At 46.4% G+C, this 22,794-nt stretch overlaps 1 protein-coding gene across 2 annotated transcripts in view; it reads right to left on the minus strand.

Annotated features, from left to right (window-relative positions):
• Nucleotides 1-5,056: 5,056 nt before the first annotated feature.
• The window catches only part of MAML1 (mastermind like transcriptional coactivator 1), a 90,573-nt gene continuing 72,835 nt past the window's right edge, over nucleotides 5,057-22,794 (minus strand). The window contains exons 2-5 of one of the 2 annotated variants that reach the window (XM_073568016.1): nucleotides 15,582-17,003; nucleotides 14,181-14,459; nucleotides 13,691-13,805; nucleotides 5,057-11,672 (exon numbers count right to left, since the gene is read on the minus strand). In XM_073568016.1, the coding sequence (XP_073424117.1) occupies nucleotides 10,675-11,672; nucleotides 13,691-13,805; nucleotides 14,181-14,459; nucleotides 15,582-17,003 (2,814 nt within the window). In that variant the 3' untranslated portion in view covers nucleotides 5,057-10,674. Of the gene's footprint in view, nucleotides 11,673-13,690; nucleotides 13,806-14,180; nucleotides 14,460-15,581; nucleotides 17,007-22,794 lie in introns of both variants that reach the window. The other variant, XM_073568015.1, reaches the window with a different exon arrangement.

Consider the following 22,794-nt stretch of genomic DNA (forward strand, 5'->3'; position numbering starts at 1 on the left):
TTGAATGGGGGGCGGGCCAAGCTAGAGGAAGTGGTCGCAGATAGCCAGCTTGCAGCATTGCGAAAAGGCAGGAAGCGAACCTGGTGCTTAGTCCGAAAGGGGCAAGTGGGTCTTTTGCTGAGGGAGGAATTTGCTCTTTCCTCCAGTAGCATCTGAGATAATTTGGTCAAGTTTATCTCCGAACAAGCGCCCACTTTGATAAGGCAGGGAAGTTAAGGATTTCTTGGAAGCGGAGTCTGCTCGCCACTCTCTGAGCCATAGGGCTCTCCTAATGGTAATGACGTTTGCAGCTGCAAGCGCGGCGCAGTTAGTCGCATCTAGGGAGGCATGTACCACATAATCCCCGGCCCGGGCAATCTGGAAAGCGAGGCTGACCGAATCAGGAGGCAGATTATTGTCTCGACTGGTCTTAGCTAGAGCCTCTGTCCAGGCCACCATAGTTCTGGTCACCAAAGTAGCGGAGAAAGAGGGGAAGAGTCCCGCTCCGGCGGCCTCAGACTGACCGAGCAAGATTGTCAGTCGATCAGTGGGATTTTTAACGGACGAGCCGTCAGACAAAGACAGGAGGGTTTTGGAAGCGTGCCGTTATATGGGTGGATCCACTGCACGGGAATCATGGGTGGACCAACTGCACGGGACTCACTCCTTTCTAAGGGTAGGGGCAAAGGGGTACAGTGCTTCCAGTGGCTTTTGCCCTGTGAGTCGCTTGTCCAGGCGACTTCTATGCCTCTGAACTAAGACCGTAAACTCAGGGTGGTTAGCAAACACCCTGTGAGGACGTTTGGTCCTTTTGAAGGACACAGTGTGATCCGGACTAACTCCAGGTTCTTCGTCTACTCTTAGAGCCTTATTGACCGCTTCGATGAGAGAATCTATAGACTCCTGGTACTTTAGCGAGTCCGGGTCTAGGGCCACATTTGACTCATATTCTGAGTCGTGTTCGCTGCAAACCCCTGGTGACGGGGAGCGGGAAGCAGAGCCTAAAGACGCCAAGGCACCAGAGTGCCCGGGGGAAGAGTCATGGGGACGTTTCCTAGAAGATTGCACGTCTTCTGCTGCTGTTCGGCCCCTGCCTGAGGAAGACTCTTGCATGTCTGAAGGGCCTTCGACGGAGGGTAAACTGATGCCCTGGCTTGAGGAGGAATCACAGAAGGATTCTATAGCCTTAGCCAGGGAGGCCATGGACTGTGCCAGAGATGTGGCCCACTCATGTGGACTAGACCCACTAGGGTCTGCATTAGCAGGGGTATCCTGTACGCATGAGGGGGTCGCAAGACGCGCAGATTGCATTACGGTGTCTGCGTGGTAGTGGGGCAGTACATGAGGCATACACCACTGTGTGTGTCTTATCCGCCTTTTTAGATGCCTTTGATTGAGACATATTGCATTGATGCTGCAGGGAAGGGGTTAAGCGCTGTGTACCAGCTTACCCAGGTCCTGTGTCCGTGCCCCCAGAGAAGGTCTGCGGATAGAATTTTGTAGTCGCACGTAAGGTGAAATATGATGGCTCCCCACCAGCCTTGGTACACGCGCGGATGCAGGAAGTGGAGGTTCTGTGAACCAGTCGGCATTTCTCATAAGAAGCTCCAGCAAAAGGGGGCGGAGTGAGGACTCGGGAGCAGAATGTGGCCGAGCACCTAAAAAGTGGGCGGAGCCGGCCGGGTGGGCGAAATATGGCCTATCCCGGCCAGAAGCCGGGGCCAAAATTTGAGGCAGTGGTGGTGGTGATGGCGGCGGCGCTGGAGCGCTGTAGTCAGCGCACGTATCCCCCTGGGGGCTCGGACATCCCATTAGGAGCCCTGCGCTACTGACGGCATGAAGCAGAGCTGGGTGCAGTGTGGCCAAGCTGGAGCTTGTGGCCACGCAGATCCTCAATTGATAGAGAGGTGGAGAGGGATCGTTCCCCTCATGTCATCATCCACTTTCGGACACTGGGGCCGCATGGACGCCTCTGCATGTTACCTGAGGTAATCTTTCGCATGGTGGTGAGGCAGGGCATGTGTCTGGCTAAAATCCTGGCTCCAGAAGGGGGTACGTGGGGGCGACACCCCATGTTCCCGTCTGTTGTCGGTGTGGGGAGAGCGGACCCATTGATGGGATCCTTCACCCCTAAGTAGACCCCAGGCCTGGCATTGAGGTTGCAGGACTGTGTACTCCGCATGCCCGCCTGGTGATGGTTTTGGGAGATCGAGACCTTGAAAGGCCCCGTCACCCATTCCTGTTGAAGACTTTGGGTAAAAAAAAATAAAAAAATAATATCCTATACACACTAAGCAAGAACTGTTTCAGGATAGAGCCAGCAGAGGGAGTATACATATTGCGGAGAAGTTATTTTCTTTGTGTATTTGCTTAGTGTCCTCCTAACGGCAGCAGCATAACACCCATGGTTCAGTGTCCCCCAATGAGGCGAAGGAGAAATAGGGTTTAATCCGATGACAAAAGTGCATAAAAAGTTAACAAATGTGTTCACCTGATAGGGTTGTGATAGTCACAATGCCAATAGAAAGCATGTGAAGGCTGCAGGACCACCAATGGGATCTGATGCAACTGAATGAGGAATGTGGCCATTCAGGATCTGTACTGCCAAAGGTCCAAAGTACCATCAAAGATGAAGTATGAATGTGATTAATTTAGAAATAAACTGTACATCACCACATTCCTCATTTGGTTGCAACATAGTTGGGTATTGTACACACATATATAGATATGTACAGGTGATCGAACTTGATTCTACCCCAACACCACTGGCCACAAACAAAAAAAAACAAAAAAAAAAAACACAAATGGTCAATGGTACAAGAAGGCCCATTGGCTGTTCACCATCAAGAATGACTTGGGAATGAACATCAAGCAATTGAAGAAAATAAGGAAGTATGGCGAGAAATGGTCTACAGAGTATCCAAGATTTGGACATGAGTGAATGGAAGGAATCAGATTCTTGGTTCTATGACCGGCTGTTGTGGTTATCACATGTACTGGACATAATCTCCAGTAACTTAGATCATCTATAGAAAAAACCCACAATAAACTGAATTTCTATCCGAAAATGCAACAAAATGATGGATGTCATCAGAAGTGGGCAAAGTGCGGCTGTTCCAAAGGTGCAATGAGGTCACTACATTGTGTCAACATATGAAGGGACAGAATGCTGTGCCCTGAGGGGTTATGTGTGGGGAGAGAATTCTGTGCCCTAAGGGGCATGGGTGGGGGGACATAATACTGTGCATTTAGGGGGCTGGGAGGGAACATAATTCTGCATGGGGGGCTGTAGGGATATAATAATGCTATATGAGGGTGCTGTGTGACGACATCATACCGCATGGGGGGCTCTGTGTTGACAAACTGTGTGGGACATTACACTGCGTGGGTGGCTGTTTGGGCACATCACACTGTGTTGACATCCAGTGTGGTGGGCTGTGCGAGGACAGTACTGTGTGGAGACATCCTGAGTGGGGGCTTTGCAGGGACCTCATACTGCTTGGGTGTTGTGCTTGGACATTATACTGTGAAGGTTTTTTTTGGGGGGGATATACTATGTGGCAAGCTGTGTGTGGACATACTGCATAGGGGGCTCTGTGGGGACATCATACTGTATGGGTACATCATACAGTGTGACGGATTTGTGGGGAAATCACACTGTGGGTGGACATACAGGAACGGTTTGTGGGTCATTATACTGTGTAGGGGTATCATTGTGTGGTGAGCTGTTGATCGAAGTAGGAGGACTGAAAAACAGGAGCAGAATAATTTGCTGCTTTATATAAATGTTACAAAAAGCAATAAATTATATGGTGTTAACTAACTGCTACAGGTAGGAATACAGGTTACAATAAGCCCCATTGTAACATGTATTAACAGTAGCAGCAAGTTAAACTAAGGCTAGTTTCACACTAGCGGTCAGCTTGGCGTGGTGCTCTTACTCATGCCTCATGAGTAAGACTGCTTAGTGCAGTCGAAACGCATCGACTGGGCCCGGTCGAGCATGAAAATTTTCTTTTGTATGCACTATAATTTCTTTTGAAATATAAAAAGGAATATCCAGTTCTGTTGAGCCAGACACCAATTTTTTCTATTATCCTTGAAGTGAGGCCTGGGCGCAGCTGGAGTCTGAGCATAGAGCAACTGGGTGAGCTGAAATTAAGTTTTTATACCAACGGACATATATAAGAAATACCCCCCAACTGGAGCAGGATTGGTTTCATTGCAGCGGTCCACTGACTGGAAAAACAATTTATGACTCATGGTGACGCGAGCACCATGCGGATATTACAGCTGGAGCTGCGGTACCGATATGGTGCGGCGGCTTCTGGCTGGCACGCACTCCACGTGTCGAGTCCCGCAATGACCCGGAAGTGACATTGTCAAGATAGTGCGGTCACTTCCAGGCGCCAGGGGCTCCAGGTGGTGAAGCGCATGGTGTCGCACCTGGCAACCATGGGACACAAAGAGATGCCACATCTGGAGTTTCAGAAATAACATGTCTCACCATGAGACTGGAGAAGGGGATGTGACGACAGACCCTGAGGGAAAGCGAGGCTGCATACAGTTAGGTCCATATATATTTGGACAGAGACAACATTTTTCTAATTTTGGTTCTAGACATTACCACAATGAATTTTAAACAAAACAATTCAGATGCAGTTGAAGTTCAGACTTTCAGCTTTCATTTGAGGGTATCCACATTAAAATTAGATGAAGGGTTTAGGAGTTTCAGCTCCTTAACATGTGCCACGCTGTTTTTAAAGGGACCAAAAGTAATTGGACAATTCACTCCAAGGCTATTTCATGGACAGGTGTGGGCAATCCCTTTAAAATTCATTGTGATAATGTCTAGAACTAAAATTGTCTCTGTCCAAATATATATGGACCTAACTGTATGCCCCTATTTAAAGGAGCCGGGATTTTAATGAGCACTGGTTAATCACGAGCACTGTGTGTGTCACATTTTCATATGTTCATAAACTTTTATAATGCACTAATAAAGGTTAATTTTTAGTCTATGTATAGGGAGACTCTCCAAGCTATATTCCTGTTAAATAAGGCACAAATCACCATATACTCTAACAAAATACTTTATTTTTATTTATTTTTTTCAATGGCAGAACATAAGTGGATCTCTTTCTCTTTCGTAAGCCATATCTGTAGTACAAGAATAAAGTATTGTATTTAACACATTTTCAAAAGGAGAAAAAAAAAAAAAAAAAAAGGCCGATGTTCAGAAAGTCATCTCCATTTACAAGCAAAGGGGAAGAAAAAAAAAAAAAAGTTACATACATCCCCCTAGACACAGGGAAAAAAAATATATATATATATTTATAAAAGAATTACAGTTTCTTTTAAAATCTATAAAAAAAAAAAAGTTAAAAAATATACAGTCCGGATCTAATTTTGTAATATTTTTTTTTAATATATAAAACTGTAAACGATTATTTACAGAGGAAGTGTAGTCAGAGGCGAAATGCAGAACGCTGGGACTGACGGCCACCTGCTTACTAATTAGTGGGCGATTACTACCTACAGGCCCGCAGCACTAGTAAGCGCCATGCTCCACAGTGATCACTATTCCCTACCCCAGAATAAAAAAATATTATTATTGCCAAGTCTATTGGTGTGTAAAGGAAGTGGAAAAGAATTGAAATGAGTGGAGCTACTGGCAGAAACATAGACAAGACGAACATATAGAGATTGACCCCCCAAAAAAAACAAAAAAAAAAAACACTTAATTCTGTATACGACCTGCAATGTAACCACTAATGTATGTTACAGGCATCACTCGACTCCATGTAACCAGGACCTCAGTGCATGAATATATGGCTAGAAGGGTATTATTCCCACCACGGCAGCATCATTTATGGGGATTTGGCCAAAAATTTTTTTAGTAAACCCATAAAATTCAGAAAAATTTAGAAAAAAACATTTTTGTGTCCCAACGGCAACAACTGCTCTGATGTAAATTTACTCGAGAAATTCATGCAAGAAAAAAAACAAACAAACAAAAAAAAGCATAGTGGACACGTTCAACTCTTTGGGAAATCTGCCAGGCATAGAGTCCGTAGACTGAAGCATTCTAGAAATCGGTAATATGACCGAAACAGTTATTTCGTGCTGAAAATTTTTGTAATTGAATTTCATAAAAAAGTGGCACTGCAGAATGATGTCTGAGGATCAGTCAGTGAGCTCGTTATGGCGGTCCATTGGTAGAGTTTGAGCTTTTTTTAGTTCCTCCATCCGAATTATGACTACAGACCACATTATCGTTGAATGTGTCGGGCAAGAGACTTTAAAAGCTGAAATATTTCATGAAGCCAAATTACAAATACAGTTCTGGCAAAAATTAAGAGCCCACCACATCAAAACCCTGTCACGGGCAGCCCAATCTCCAGACCTGAACCCCATTGAGAACCTCTGGAATGTAATCAAGAGGAAGATGGAGAGTCACAAGCCATCAAACAAAGAAGAACTGCTTACATTTTTGCACCACAAGCAGAGTGAGAGACTGGTGGAAAGCAGCCAAGACGCATGAAAGCTGTGATTAACAATCATGGTTATTCCACCCAAAATGTTGATTTCTGAACTCTTCCTGAGTTAAAACATTAGTATTGTTGTTTCTAAATGATTATGAACTTGTTTTGTTTGCATTATTTGAGGTCTGAAAGCACTGGGTTTTTTTCTTTTTAATTTTGACCATTTCTCGTCAGAAAAAAAAAAAAAAATTATTGCTTGGAAATTCGGAAATTTGTAGATTTAAAAGAACAATTTACATTTCACTCAAAAATATAACTGTAAAGAGAAAAATCAGACAAACTGAACATATGAAAGTGGTCTCTTCATTTTTTTTTTTTTTTTTTTCTCAAATGCATGTATTTGAGGCTAAAAATCATACAGCTCTGGCAAAAATTAACAAAAAAGTCCCCAGATGTGGACAATATTAGATTTCAAGGACTGGGCATAGTTCTCGCTCAACATTGGTCCTATATTTATTGCTGTAAGATTGGGGCTAGTTAAATGGAACCAGTCATGAAATTAATGCTGCGGAGAGCGGTAGCGGGGCGACGCCATTAGAATCCAACCTCGGACTAGTCATCCGAATCCCGATTCAGAGTCGATTTTTAAAAGTAGGGTTCTGTCAAAGCGCCGCATGGCTGCAGTAATGCGGTCAGTGTTTGATACGCGCTCCCTGTGATTCGGCAGCCTGAATCTACGGTCAGATTGACTTTGAAGAGGCTGAAGACTGAGCCCCTTGTGGCTTTCGGTGGACGTTCAACTCCCTGCACCTGTGAATCTGATGTGATCCTGTGACAATTCCAACTCAACAGCGAACTGCCCTCAACGCAAAACCAAGACAACAGAGGCCGCCATCACTGTAAGTAATGAACTTGAAATCATAGTGGACTGACTGGCTTTTAAACGAGGGACCATGGACAAACGTTAACGTCAACTTTGTCTAAACTGGTGATGCCACTCAGACTAGCAAAAATGCATATTCTGCACAATAAAAATAAACTGTAAGTATCTCAGCAATACCAAAACAATGGTGGTAAACTACTGGCGGGGTCATCAAGTGTCAAGATTATTAGAGAGCAAAAAAGGAAATATTCCCTTTATCACCGAAAAAAGAAAAACTACTCAATGATGGTGTTTCACCCCTTCCATAAGATGGAAGAAATCTCTTGTGTAATCTAGACAGAGTCTAGTCACTTCCACAGTCTGGTCCTCCCGGACAATGTCCTTTAGTTACCTCTTCCCCCACATCGCTGTACGATAACCGTGAACCTGTCTGTAAACTAGCGCCCAGGGCCCCATACACACTAAAGGGGAACTGTACTTTCAACAAACTTCAACAATCAATAGTACAAACAGAATTTTACTTTATCTCCATTTATGAGATACTTCTTTCCCTTCAACCCCTCTCTCGAACTCTTCCATCCATTCTATAAAGAAAATGTCAGCTTTTTCTTGCTGAATACAAGCACATTGAGGAATCTACACTTCCTTTTAGACTCAATGGAGGGGAGGGATAGGAGGAGTGTGGAGCAGGGAGGGAAAACAAGCAGAGGAAGACGCAGAAAGGTGGTGCTGATCTTCCTAACAAGCGTTATTTCATCCCTGCGCTGGATTCACAGCTACACTGACGAGTACTTCTATATAATGTCCTCACTGTTGCAGTTGTTTGTCTTCATGCTAAGAAATGAAGATTAGGAATCCCCCTCTGTGTGCATGAAAGATTTAGCAGCTAGTGTCCACCCACCAGCTCAGAGTTAACTGGGTTTCTCCGACCTTACAATTGAAAAACGGTTTACCGACTGCCATCTCATGTGTATGGGCACCTTATGCAATCAGGTCTCCACTTACTTACAAGGTGTTCTGGATGCTCAGGCCCTCCATTACTATTCCTGATACGTCTTCATCAAAAAACGGGGTATTTAAAGAAAAAAAAAACAAACAAAAAAAAAAAAACACTTCAACAATAGTGATCGTGGGTGACCCACTCTTCTTGTGATAGTACAGAAATTCTTACTTCGCTTCTAAAAGGCACAATGGTGAACAACCCTGGACTGGTCAGAAGCAAGCAAAATGGGCTGCTAGTTAAGGTGACATCTAAGAAAAACAAAAATGGAAGAAAGGAGAGAAAAAAAAAGTGTTTGTATTGTGTGTGTTAAAGGAAGAAAGTGCCAAGTGGAGGAAGATGAGAGAGGGGATAGTAAAAATATATATATTTTTTTAAATGTTCCTCATTTAATGGTGGGGTTAATGAGCAGTGGTCCTGGTTACTCTCTCAATTATGAGGATGGGACACTGAAGTGGGGAAATGGGGACTCTTGATCTATCCCAAATTATGAACATATGACCACAGAAAGTCCCATTGTTGCATAGGTGTGTGTAAGTGTTTTCGGGAGACCCATGTAGACTGCTTGCTTATATAACTTGGTGCAAGACCTAAATGGAAATGTACCGATGAGGGGCCAGATCCATACAATTCTCACCAGTGGATCCCAGACTTTCACTCTGAATCTTTACATCCTCTCCAGCCAGAACTTCTAAGGCCTGTTTCACACATCCGTTTGAAAAACGGATCCGTTTCGCCACAAACTGATGCTACCGGACCAGTTTTTTGGACGGATCTGCTTTAGCCACTAATGCAAGTCTCTGGTTAAAAAAAAGGATCCGCCAAAAAGAATGGCGGATCCATTTTTTTGCTAAACGGCGGATTTTGACGGACGTCTAAAAACGGATGTGTGATCCACCTCTAACATAGCGCTTTATTTTTTTGTACAGAAAAGAATACCAAAATGTAGAAAACACCCCAGAATTCTTCGGCGATTACCCTTCTCTCCTTTGTAAGGATTTGATCAATAAGAACTGCAACTATAATCTCAAATATTCATCTATCTATTCTTTTCCTCATTTTACCAAACTCGCTCCCGCTGTAAGGCATCTGGTCAGCACAGAAGCCCTCCGCCGCTGCCCGGTCTGCTATAGGAACCCCCCAGGTGAAAATGAAAGGGCTGGTGTAGGAAAGGAGAAATGCGTGAGATTGCTACAAGATGGAATCACTGGAGCAAGTTTTCATTAATTCTGGGCAGTTGCTCCTTAGCGATGGACACTAAACGGCCATTTACTACCGAAGTCACAGTTTGCTGCATGTTGCAAAGGAGCAGCTGACATTTTAATATGCAAAATGCACTCGACTTCATGAAAACTAATGCCTACTGTGGGTTTAAAGACGCTGTTGGACTGTGCGTTTTTTCCCCCCTCTATAGGTTTGTATGTGAAGCCTGATACAAATGCAACTGCATTTTTTAGTGAAGAATCCCAGAGTTTCTGCAAAAAAAAAAAAAAAAAAAAAAATGCAGCTTAAATTTTCTGCACCAAAAATGCATAAAAAATTGGGAGACAAAAATGCAATAATCAGTAAATTGCTATTGCATTTTTTTTTTTTTTTTTTGCACCTTCAGAAAATAGCGTAAAATAAAAAAAGCAGCATGGTTTGCATGTGGGAACATGGCTTTAAGAATATTTTTAAACTTTGCATAATTACACTATGCAGACAAGTTGGTAAAATTACAATACAGAAGATCAGATTGTACTGGGGGGTACAATGGGGTGCTAGAAGGGGTTTCCTAAAGCTATCCTTTATGGACAGTGATTATTTCGGGCATTACATAGGAGAAGATGGAGGTTCTCTACGGATCACCTCTCGTGTGCGATTTCACAGTGGGGAGAGGTAAAGGAAATAATGGGGTGTTGTGATGAAGTGGCCTCAACCAGCAGGAAACAGTGATGAGATTTAAGCGTTAGCTTCCAAGTACAGGACAAACCCAAATAGTAGCATTCATCTGGCTCTCTGCTACTGCGGACCCATCACTCCCCACAGTGCTTCTGAAAAATAAGGCATTTATAGAGCTGGGAAGAGGGGCCCTGCCATCAACAATGACAGAGACAGGCAGTGGTGAGCAGAAAGACCCACATATGCTCCAGGCATATGTGGCCATCGGGGGTGGGGAAGGAAGCAGCAGGCCATTTTATGTTCCAGCCTCAGGAGACAACAGTATCTCAATGGCACAGGTTTTTGGTCCAAAATGTACATTTTAGCTTTTTTTTTTTTTATAAAATGCACTAAAATGTTCTCAAAATCAATATAAAAAAAAAAAAAACAGAAATCCAGGCTCGGTATCAATGGTTCCCCAATAACTCATCCAAGTCATTCATCCATTCTTCTGAAGTCCTGTTTTTGAGCAAGGAGTCCAACAAATCTGCATCCCCCGACAAGTTCTGTAACCCGGCATTGCCCGACTGTCCACCAAATCCAAATGGAAGGTCCTGACCCGTCGACCTCACTTGGTAATTTTGCGTACAATGGAGCCCAGCTCGGTTGGCCATTTGCTGGCCTGGGTTCTGGGTGAACGCCGTCAAGTCTGGCACTGCTTGGTTCATCACAGGTAGGACCTGCTGATTAGGTGCTGGCTGTTGGCTGGCAGGATTTGTCCTTTGCTGGGAAGCCAAATTTGACATCATCTGACCAGGCACAGAGCTGCTCAGCGAGTTCATAGGTCGACCAGCTCCTAGGCCAACCTGTGGCAGACCTTGGCCAAATGCTTGGTTGGATATCTTGTGGTGATTCTGCTGGAGGTGAAAACCAGGATTGGCCGTACTGAACGCAGACAAGCCATTATTTCCTTGGGGCTGATTGTTCATGTTTTGCATTTGTTGATGCTGCCATCCTGCATTCTGCGATGCCATACCGGCAGGCATTCTTGGCATTTGAGCCTTGGACATAGCATGGTTCATCCCGGCTTTGTTATGCTGTGCTGCTAGAGCCGGATTTGCCATGTGGTTTGGTCCATAACCAGCGGGAAGGCCGTTTCCTTGTCCTAGGTTTGGCTGCCTCTGTATCTGAGGTTGTCCATTGGGTATGTTACCCTGCGCTGCGTGATTCGGAACCATCTGTGGGAGGCCTGACCCCATGTTGTACATTCCGCTACGCTGCACATTCTGCATGCTGGGGTATTGGGAAACCGCTCGTTCTTGAGAGCTTGCAACAGAAGACAAGGGTGGAACAGCAGTATGGCCCCCCGCAATCTGAAGCATTGGCTGTGACTGGGAGAACATGCGTGGACTCCCTGAGGTCTGATGTGCCATACTGTTCACCCCAGGCATAACTGAGGCAGTTCCTACAAAAGAAACAGAACAATCATGGTAAAGGCTTACTCTATTTACTGCCATGCTGACAAGCTTACCTTGTTCCAAATGGACTGAGGAGAGCTCAGGTGCAGAATGCCTCATCTAGAGCTGGTTATAAACCTTCACTAGCCATCAGCTAAACAGCCATTTCTCCTGATGCCCCTATACACATGCATACTCGGGTCAGAAAGTAAGCTACACCTCTGCCAGCAGCTTATCTTATGAGAACAAAGAATCATGCATGCTGAAATTCAACATGTCTGATCCTCTAACAGGCATCTTAGTGGAGACAAATTTGACCCTCAGGACAAAGCGCAGCTTGAGTGTTTGTTGGCCCGTGTCAAGGGACAGCCATGAACCCCCGTGCACCCCTGGCCCGTGTCAGGGGACAGCCATGAACTCCCGTGCGCCCCTGGCCCGAGTCAGGGGACAGCCATGAACTCCCGTGCGTCCCTGGCCCGTGTCAGGGGACAGCCATGAACTCCCGTGCGTCCCTGGCCCGTGTCAGGGGACAGCCATGAACCCCCGTGCGTCCCTGGCCCGTGTCAGGGGACAGCCATGAACCCCTGTGCACCCCTGGCCGGTGTCAAGGGACAAGCACGAACCCCCGCGTGCCCCTGGCCCTTGTCAGGGGACAGCCATGAACCCCTGTGTGCCCCTGGCCCGTGTCAGGGGACAGCCACAAACCCCCGCGCGCCCCTGGTCTATGTCAAAGTAAGCTATGGTTGCTGTCTTGTGTGGAGGGGCTCAGCTCCTGGATAGGTGATACCTTGCTGGGGTGCCCTACACATGCACACCACCAATTGTTTGCCTATGGTACTGCCAGAAAATAGCCAAGAGCTAAACTGTGCTACATTTGGCCTTCTCATAGATGCAGGACATACTGGCAGTGTCTGTGAGAGAGCACTGCGCCATTACTCCAGAGCTCAGTTCCTGCATTGGTTGGGACTTCACCACCAGTCAGTTATCACTAAGGCTGTGTGCACACGCTGCGGATTATGTGCGGATTCATCCGCGCGGATTTTGTAAAATCTGCAGGTGAAACCGCAGGTCAAAAGACCTGCGGTTTTACCTGCGGATTGCTCTGCGGTTTTGCCCTGCGGTTTTTCATCTTCTCAATGGAGGAGATGGCAAACCGCAGGAGAATCCGCAGAAAGAATTGACATGTCAATTCTTTCTGCGGATTGAAAACCGCAGATATCCGCGCGGAAAATTCCGCACCGTCTGCACTGCGGTTTTTGATTCCCATAGGGAATCATGGTACTGTACACCGCAGCAAAAACTGCTGCGGGTCCGCAGCGGCCAAAACCGCTGCGGAACCGCAGCAAAATCCGCAGCGTGTGCACACAGCCTTATACTGCCGCTTATTGATAGAGAATTTATACCGTGAAAGTTAGAGGAGTTGTCCATTCTTAAGCTTAAATTCTGCAGGAACTATGGCTGCAAGTTTGTAAATCTCTCAGACCGCACACACTGCGAGGATTCTCTGGTGCCAGCACGGTGGGCGTGTGACATCAAGCATAGGATTTGCAAACAAGCGGTCATGTGCCAACTAGACGGGCACAATAAAAGTGTGGTGAGTAAGGTCAGATACAGTCTAGTTGTAATGTGATCTGAAGTATGCAAATCACAAAATTAAGGTCCTGGCGCTGGGGAATCCTCACAGTGAGCTCAATGTGAGGATGCACAAGTCTGCAGTCACATAACCTACAGGTCTGACGATGCTCAAAGACCAGACAACACCTTTAAGAGCTGTGAACATCAGCTCAGAAAATTTCTTTACAGAAGCCCCACAATATCGTCAGTGAGAAAATGACTATCTTCTATGGGAGTCTTATGGGAATGCACTGTCCAGAGGTCACTGTGCAGGGAGGGAGAGGAGGCAAGCTTTGACTGTCACCTATTGTCAGTCGCACAATCCCGTGTTATCAGCTTCCCAGTGGGGTTCCTCTCTTTATTTTCTAAAACATTGCAAATACAGATTGATATAAATGTTTGGAGTCCTTACCCTGAAAAGGAACCACAGTCTGCTGGGGATATGAATTCTGTTGCTGGTCCTGGTACTGAGGGGGCGGTCTGGTGAGATGCCGCTGTAGTTGCTCCTGCTGGTGCCTCTGCTTCTCCTATTATGAAAAAAAAAAGTGATATAGACAAATGCCTACATGGTGCCATGACACTTTTGGTCATAAGTTGCAATACAAACAGAAAGGTAAAACGGTGACATGGGAATAAAGAGAAAGTATTATGTACGTCCTTGGCAGTGAAAGTGTTAAAAACAGGTGAGTCAGGTGGGTAGGGGGCTACATATCAATTCCCTACTATAACATATTATGAAAAATGTTGAGGCTAATGTTTCAGTAAACGGCTAATGGTCTTCAGTGATATCTAATACCCATCTGTTGCTCTTTAGGAGTCATCGGCCATTTCAACAGTAATTTTGTGTCTTAATTGTGTGGCGTTCATTCGTGGCGCCGATTCGTGGTAATGCGTTTCCTTACCTGCTCTGCCAGGAGCTGCTGTTGCTGCCGTTGTCCCCGGAGGTACTGCTGTTTTTGTTGCTCCAGAAGTAGTTGCTGCTTCTGCTCTCGCTGTTTTTGCTGCTCCAGAAGAAGCTGCTGTTGCTGCTGCTGCTGTTTTATCAAGGCTTGCTGCTGACTGTTCAGGTATGTGGCATTGGCGTGGTTGCCAGACATGGACACTGCCGGTGGCTGTGACACCACACCGGGGCCTCCCACTGACACTGGGACACGGGGCACATTGGGCTGTAGATTCTGGTCCTGTAAAAATGAGAAGAAAATGCCACATTATAAGAAAACCCTGTCAAAAATATTTTGGAAAAAGAATATAATCTGTACATTTTGCTATTTTTTTGTTTAGAAGAAGAGAACCCTCAGTCCTGAAGGTGGCCAGAAACATTAAAATATCATTATTCAGACCATACAAATCTAATGTGAATCCTGACATTTTCCCCACTTGAACAAGTCCAAAAAAGGTATGTTGAATTTCAACATGCCCAATCTTTGGGTCTTACAAGAGATAAGCTGCCACCATAAGCCAGTCGTGCTTATATGCTTTTATTCTGCACCGCATGTTTCGCTCACGCTTCTTCATGGAATGGAGTTTTCCAGAGGAAGTAGGAGCGAAACGTGTTGGTAGATACACAGTGTTACCTGCACATGAAAGCACCTGTTTGTACTGATCATTGCTGCTGAGATCTTGCATGATATCGTAATTAAGGGCCTGCTATACTTTCATATATTGTAGTGTTTAGCTATTGGTCGCATATCATAAAGATCATTTCACTTATGTCTATTATTGCTCTGCACTTGCTCATACAATTGACTTGATATACCACTTAATGGTCATGGTAAATAGTATTTTTATTTAATAAAATATTTTATGTGATGCACATGTCATAGGCACCAACCATTTGTTATAAGACATCATTAGGATATTTTAGTGCAGATCATAGATATCTCCAAGTAATTTTTGTGGTGTCCGCTATTAACCTCATCTGTTTGACCACCATAAATATATTGTCAGCATATCCTACCAAATCTAGCTGGATCTGCAGACCAATATCTTACGGGGTTTGGCCAAATGTTCATTCTTGATGGGAGGAAGGGGATAAATTGAGTGACACTTCTGAATGTGGCCTCCTGCCCAAGAATAAAGTATGGGGCATGCTGAAATCCCACATGCTTGATTCTTTTTATCCCTAGACATCTGCCATTGGGGCCGACAGGACAAGGCCATATACATAAGATGGTCCGCCAGTCGGGCAGAAATCTGATGAGTATGGTCACCTTGTGTCTGTTGCCAGTTTAATGCAAGGTGCAGGGAACTAAAGGTTTGGCAACGTTAAATTTGCCCAAATAATAACGTCACTCGGCACTTACCTGCCCATGTGATACTAATGGCCTATAAGAAATTCCAGCCTTGTGCTTTATAAATATTCGGCTCTGTTCCTCCGTCATAGGAGGCAGCTGCTGCGCCGCCTGCTGCCGCTGAAGATATGGTATCATTACATTCTTGTTTGGATTTTGGGCGACCAGCCCCGGACCGCAGTCGGCCTCGTAATGTGAGAGGGGTAAGGTGTTGCCATAGTCCAGCATGGCATTGGGACCTGCAGACTGGTTGGGATTTAGACTGCTTGCGGGTTTATGGCTGATCATGGTGACGTGGTTCGCCTGTATGTAGGCGGTGCCGCCACGCGGGGAGTTTTTGTTCATGTTAGGCATCATAAGTTTCTGGTTATTAAAGTCTTGCTGGTAAACAGAAGGGCTGGTGGGTTTATCCATGCTAAAGGGGACGCCGAGAGGACTCTGAGAAGATCCTGACTGCGGCCAGTTGGTCATTGGATTCGACGGATGAACCTGCGGTGCCTGTTTGTTTTGCAGCATCTGGTCCCTCTTTTTCTTGGCTGCAACTGCGATCTGTTGAAGTTGGTGGGCGGAGGACATATCTTTGGTAGCGCCAGCCCCCTGGCCGCCCAATAAAACGTTGCTTAAAGGTCTCTGCACATTTTGCGATTGGCTTGAAGACTGCATTGATGTCTGGTTGGATGATTCGGTCACAGTCTGAGAAGAATGCTGAAACACAGTCTGGGAACCACCTACCACGGGAGATGAACTGCTAGGAGGCACTGAAGGAGTCGCACCAAAAGGTCCACAAGAGGACGACCTGACTTGGGGCGATCCAAGGGAATCCTGCTCAAAAGTGGCAGGAGAAAACTCTGTTTTGATGTGAATGTCTTGCGGCAATGGGGTCTGCGTGGCAGAGTTTGAGGCATTTTTATCCTTCTTGTCTTCTAAGTCGTCATTAAAAATATCATCCAGGTCCTCATCAGGGACAGATTTATTCAGTTCCTCGATGAGTTCTTTCCATTCTTGCTCATTCAGGTTTAGGTCTGGCATCAAATTATTTTGACACATTGACCCACCGACTCCAGAGAGCATGCACGGCAAGTCATCCACCGGCTCCTGCTTCATTTCTTTGCCGAGGCAAAGAGAGAAATCATCCACGTCCCCGTTGCCATTCAGCTGCAAACCTGCGTCCGGAAGACACTTTTTATTGACCCCATCCAGTCCAATCGAATGGCTGCCGTTTAACTGCAGGGAATCGCCGCTCGGAGGCTTGCTGTCCAGTTGGTGCAAGGGAGAGACGGGAGGCAACCCATTAGCGGATCCAATCACCCCTGACAGCCCGTCGTCGTGTCGGAGCTTTTTAGACACCGAGAAGATATCTCCATAGCCGTTCTGTTGCTCCCCATTCTGGGGTGAGGCCGCGCTGTCCAGCTTTCTTTTCACGGTGTCATGAAGCTGCTGGGAGAAAAAGAAACAAAAACACTCAGTTATTTCTATGATCAGTTGGGAGCAGAAAAAGCAACCCTTACAACGGTTCCTGAGAACATCGGGCAAAAATCTGATTACGGTCAGTGAATAGAGAACATTCAAAAAACCGGTACAGGTAACAACCCATAAATTGGCTACGCACATCATTAATTAGATCTGATGAGGCTGGAGTATGTGAAAATACACTTCAGAGTGGAGGAATAATTTAGTCCAGAGTGCGGGATCTCGAGTCCCAAGTGTATTCGATCTACATCCACCCTGACAGCTGCAGCTTGTACTGATCAGCGTGAGAGGACAGCAGGGAGGAGGGACACTGAGGATCTAGGGTAGAGAGTGAGACAAACTTTCAAAAAGTATTATATGGCCATTCTGACATTGATTTTCAAAGTGAATACACCATCAGCATAAAGTCCAAGGTGTGTTTAGTAATGTATGCACATTGGTGGCAGACCCGCTTTAAAGTGATTGTCAGAAGGAAAAACATTTTTAGGCTCAGAATGGGCTAAAATACATATAATATAACAAAATGTATGTACATGTATGTGCGTGTATGTATGATTTAATTTTTAGGGATATAGGTTGGCTCTGTACTAACTTGCCAAAGGGCTGCCTAAGTGACTTTTTTTTTTTTTTTTAAAGAAGCAAAGACCTCAGAACTGAATCAAAGCAATAAAACAACGATAATAGGTGCAATAAGTCTAGAAACGCTAACATTTTTTCTTTTTATACAGACATTCCTGACAAAGATCAGGTCCAATATGCACCAGTAGAGCCAGTGCTATTTCCGCACTCTGCAATGGAGGAGTTAAAAAGACCTAAGCTGTGTTGTTGTAATTCCCAGAGCTGTACACCAGGGGGCAGTAAACGTTCCCATAAGGAGAGTTCACAGCCTCATAAAACAGAAGCTCCACTCAAAGTGTCAGCCAAAGACATTCCTCTGTGGTTATGGTGACCTTTTCGGAGAAGCGTGCAGCCCCAGCCGGAGCGCTCCTACTTCTAGAGACTTATTAAAACAACTCGCTTTCCACAGACGACTTCTACCATAGACTGAAAGTCACAGGGATGAAGTGCAGTCACTGCGTAAAGGAACGCAACACATAGTATTTCCCACAGTGCACACCAACCACTGCATCTTGTGCGGCCACACTCCGGCCCGGTATACATCATCTGCACTGACACATTGCCGCAAAACAATGCAACAGACAAGACTTTCAATCTAATTTCCAATTCACTGACAAGTCGAACTCTTGCAAAAGTTTAATTTAGTGGGGGCTGCTTGGTTGGGGGTCTCCTTGATCGAGGGGGCTGCTTGGTTGGGGGTCTCCTTGATCGAGGGGGCTGCTTGGTTGGGGGTCTCCTTGATCGAGGGGGCTGCTTGGTTGGGGGTCTCCTTGATCGAGGGGGCTGCTTGGTTGGGGGTCTCCTTGATCGAGGGGGCTGCTTGGTTGGGGGTCTCCTTGATCGAGGGGGCTGCTTGGTTGGGGGGGGTCTCCTTGATCAAGGGGGCTGCTTGGTTGGGGGGTCTCCTTGCTCACTAGAACAAGGGTTCTCGAGGAGAATGAACGCGGTTGTTAGTGCCCGTGTGTGACTACAGCTCCACATGGGCCGATCCTCGCGTCTGTAATCAATCACCGTCTGTAAGTCCGGGAGGATGTGTCCTATTGTGGGAAAGGGTGGGATGAGCTGCCTGGTGGGTCCGACAGCCCCTAATGTTTCTACACGTATACTATGCGGCACAAGCAGTTAAATAGGCATGATGCAGCACCTACATGAAATGAATAACCCTTTGATGTATAGATAAAGTGACGGTCACAGCACAGTGATCAGTAATCGCCGGACGGGTGGTCTCGCGGTCAGCCATTTTGCTTCTAGTTTTGATGTGTTGCTTTGGCAGATATTCACATGCAGTGGATATTAGACCTGACAAGTCCCCACGCGACCTTCCCCGGTGTCATCCTGTTATTTCACAACGGAGAAGAAATATATCCACTTTTTTATGGTTGAGATTAAAAATGTAGTCACACAACTGCAGGACCAGCCAATAGAATAGTTTACAGTCAGTAACCATGGCGACACAAAGGAATACACAGACGCTGGAGGCACAAAACGGTAGGAGATCTTCAACCAAGACAAGAGACAGCGTTGCTTCACTTTAAATGCTTGGAGAAGGATTTTACTGTACTTAGTCCATGCCGCCACCTCCGCACATTTCGGAGGTAAATTATAGACTGAGCTGCCTCCTAGGTTTGTCCGCTCGCCCATCCTATGTAATGTACGGCAGTATCGCCTCCATCTGCCTGGGAGAGACCGCGGGATATGAGTAAGACGCACACCCACACGAAACCTGGAACCGGTGGCTGACACGCACAAAATCCGACTCCTGCTCCGATGGATGACGGTGAAGGGCCACTTTACAAAATATATTATATATAAATACAGGGTTCATCGTTGGGTTACACGTTTTCTTACTTACGCAAAAGTATCTTTGCCGAAAAGTAATTTTTGTAATTGGGCTTCATTAGAATGTTTCTGTCCGTCTCTTACAACGTCGTGTTGCACTGTCTACTGCTGCCTGCAGGAGGAGTTAACTGAGGCTCAGTCAGTGAGCCCGCTATGAGAGTCTGAGTTGGTAACCCTTATCAGTCATTTTCAGCGATTGGAGACCACAAAGTTGAACGTGCATGTCCTCAGCTCCTCATCACATGCATTCCAGTAGCTGGGTGACAGCCCTTGTGGCAGCTGTCCAGGTCCATTTGATGGGACACTTTTAGCCCATTGATCCGCCCTGATCGGTGCTGGTTTACCGATTTGTTTCTCTGGGCCGATGAATACTGAGGGGCTCAGAACGGTTAATACGACTGTTCAGTGCCAATGTAGCATCATGGTGTCGGCAGCTCCTCACCGGTTATTGCCCAGTGTTATGCTGCCGATTTTTCTGTAGCTGTAAACGATCCGGTGATCAGCTGAACAAGTGTCATGCTCGCCCGTCCAGTGATCACTGGCTGATAACTGAATGAGTGATCTTACAAACCACTTGTTTGCTGATTGTCGGCAGGTTTTGGCGATGGAATCGGATAGCAGGGTAATGTAGGGGCAGAGACCCCTATTCCAGCGATGTTCCACTTACTGGACTGCTTGGTGCAATTTTGATAGAATCCTTGTTTTGGCTGACATAGATGTAGCAGAGCTGAGACTTCTGAGCTGTGTATAACCCCGCCCACACCACTGATTGGCTTCCTGTGAATAGTAAGCAAGCTGCCAATCAGTGGTGTGGGCGGGGTTACTCAGATTAGCCTGACTTTCCTGCACTGGAGACATGGTCCTCTAGTAATAATCTCCTGCTGATAACACTTTTTATTTCCAGCACAGTCTAGTAAGTGATACATCCCTGGAATCAGGCTCTCAGCCCCTACATCATTCTGCGCTCAGATTAAATGGCAAAAACCTGATGGCAGTTTTTTTAAAAAGTTTTTTTTTTTTTTTTTTTTTTTAAATCCGGTCACAGTAAGATGTAAACAGTTTGAGTAATCATTTCAAATTCTATTTTTAAATTACAGAATGTTGCAAAATAAATAAATAAAATAGTCTAGTTCCCAAAAATAAGATCTTGCATGAGCGATCGGCACAGGATGGACGGCCATTGTCCATCTGATGTCACCCTACAAACTAGTTTTACCTATGTGCATAATCCAAGATCCGCAGCAGGATGTAAGAGACCAGTGAACAAGGAGCGGTGTACAGCCCGAGAGGCACGGAGGCGCCAGTGTGCCGCGTTACTGATGGAGGAGCTATACATGATGTGCATTTGGGTAACACCTAGTGCAGCGGTGGGCCAGCTGCCACGACATGGAGACCCCCGAGTACAGGGCATAGCGGAGGCCTGTGACGTCCTACGGGCCCGGTGTCCTCAGAGAGGTCCCATAGATCTGCACTCTGTAGAGAGAAGGAAGCTGACAGCTGCCCACCCCCAACATCATGGCTTAACAAAGGCTAGGTTACAGGGCTTCTTCCCCCCTTAGGGCATCAGGAGCCACAGAGGAAATAAAAGCAAAAGTAGTAAAGCCAGATGAATGGAAGGTAATAATCACTTGTGAAGTCCCACGATGGGAGCTGAGGACTAAGATGGGGGCTAGTAAACAGTGACCGTGCCTAATGGGGCTGGAGGCCTGCGCTCACCCCCCAGACCTGGGAGGGGTCGTTGGGAAAGTCTGGATGGGGGAACGTCTCCCTCGGGCATGTGGAGACTAGTATCTCCCACAAGACAAGCTACTCGGTTACAGCCGGCGGTCTCGAATTACAGAGCAAACACAGCCAAACCGAGCCCTGTGCTGTGAAAATCCAGCCTGGGAGGACAATGTCGACCATCGCCGCTGTATACTGTGGCAGGGTCCCGTGTATACACCATGGTCATCTCTAGCGGGGCCACGAGATTACCGTACACACCATCCAACAGCTGGACATAAGCTGACCGCTCGCTCACTGGCCTCTATGGGAGCTGGTCAGGCAAGTTTTATTTTTCTTTTCCGGGAGTTTTTGGAGCAGAAACTCTCCAAAAACCACTTTTTGCCGGGTGTAAAACCTCCACCAGTCTCAACATGCACTGGACAACCTCTTTTAAAAGGGAATTGGTCCCCAGATTTCAGTCCCCAGAGTCCAGTGATGTGTCACTTGCTGTTTGCTGCAGTTTCCATAAAAATCGCTTAAATCAGCAGGAGATTATCACTGGAGGACTAGTAAACCTGCTGCTAGGTAGTCCTCCATATTCATGAGCTCTGTATATCCCCACCACTAATTGGCAGCTTACGGTGTACACTGCGCATAGGCAGAAAGCTGCCAAGCTGTGGTGTGGGCGGGTTAGACAGGGCTCAGCGTTCAGATCTTCAGCAGTGTCAAACCCGCAGTGGCCAGATGTTACAGCATGGTGGATGGGATTTCTAGAAACCAAATGCCCACGGTGTGTCTGTGGATCACCCGCAGTCACTGACATGTGGCGCGTCTTTCAGGACCGCAGCATGTCAATTTCCCTTGTGGATACGTAACAGAAATGTAATTAGTAGATTGCATTGGACGCGGTAATCCCGCGCGGTTCAGTGATCACATGCAGATTCACCTGCGTTCAATAGACGGCAGCGCTTTAGACGCGGGACCGTAGCCTCACGGCAAACTTACATGGTGCCGTCACATCACCGCTAACCTCAACCCTGCAAAATGCGGAAACACTGCAGCATTCTGCCATGATCTCTCAGTAGGAGCACGCCACAATCTGATCCCACGGTGGGGGTCCTCCAATATGGGGGTCCCACACAAGTCCAGCTGAGGGGAGCCTGGTGTTACTGGAGGAGACGAATAGCGTCTATGTAAGGCCGAGATCACACAGTGGTGCCGGCCACGCGTCCAAGTCGTCACCCAACTGGCGCATTTTGCTAAAGCCATCCATACACATTAATGTGCTTGGTCGACACTCTGTGGAGGCTTCACTGACAGATGAAGGTGGGGGACATTTTGGACTGCCGAGAAAGATTCACTGCATGGCATCGGCTTTCTGCACAGAGCGAGCAATGGTGGCACGGGAAGGATGGCCGAGATAGAGGATGGCCGAGCACCCACCTAAAAGGTGTATGAGGGGCTTAAGCCATATACATCACTTGCTCTAACCTTATAAGGGGGCATCTAACCCAATGGATCAGGAGGAACAAGTGGCCCTTGGGGCCCCTGAAACTACTGTGGCATCATGGAGAGCACAGCACTGCAATCTCGG

This window comes from Dendrobates tinctorius, unplaced genomic scaffold, assembly GCF_039654945.1.
Source record: "Dendrobates tinctorius isolate UK_male_01 unplaced genomic scaffold, ASM3965494v1 ptg000020l, whole genome shotgun sequence".
Lineage (NCBI taxonomy): Eukaryota > Metazoa > Chordata > Amphibia > Anura > Dendrobatidae > Dendrobates > Dendrobates tinctorius.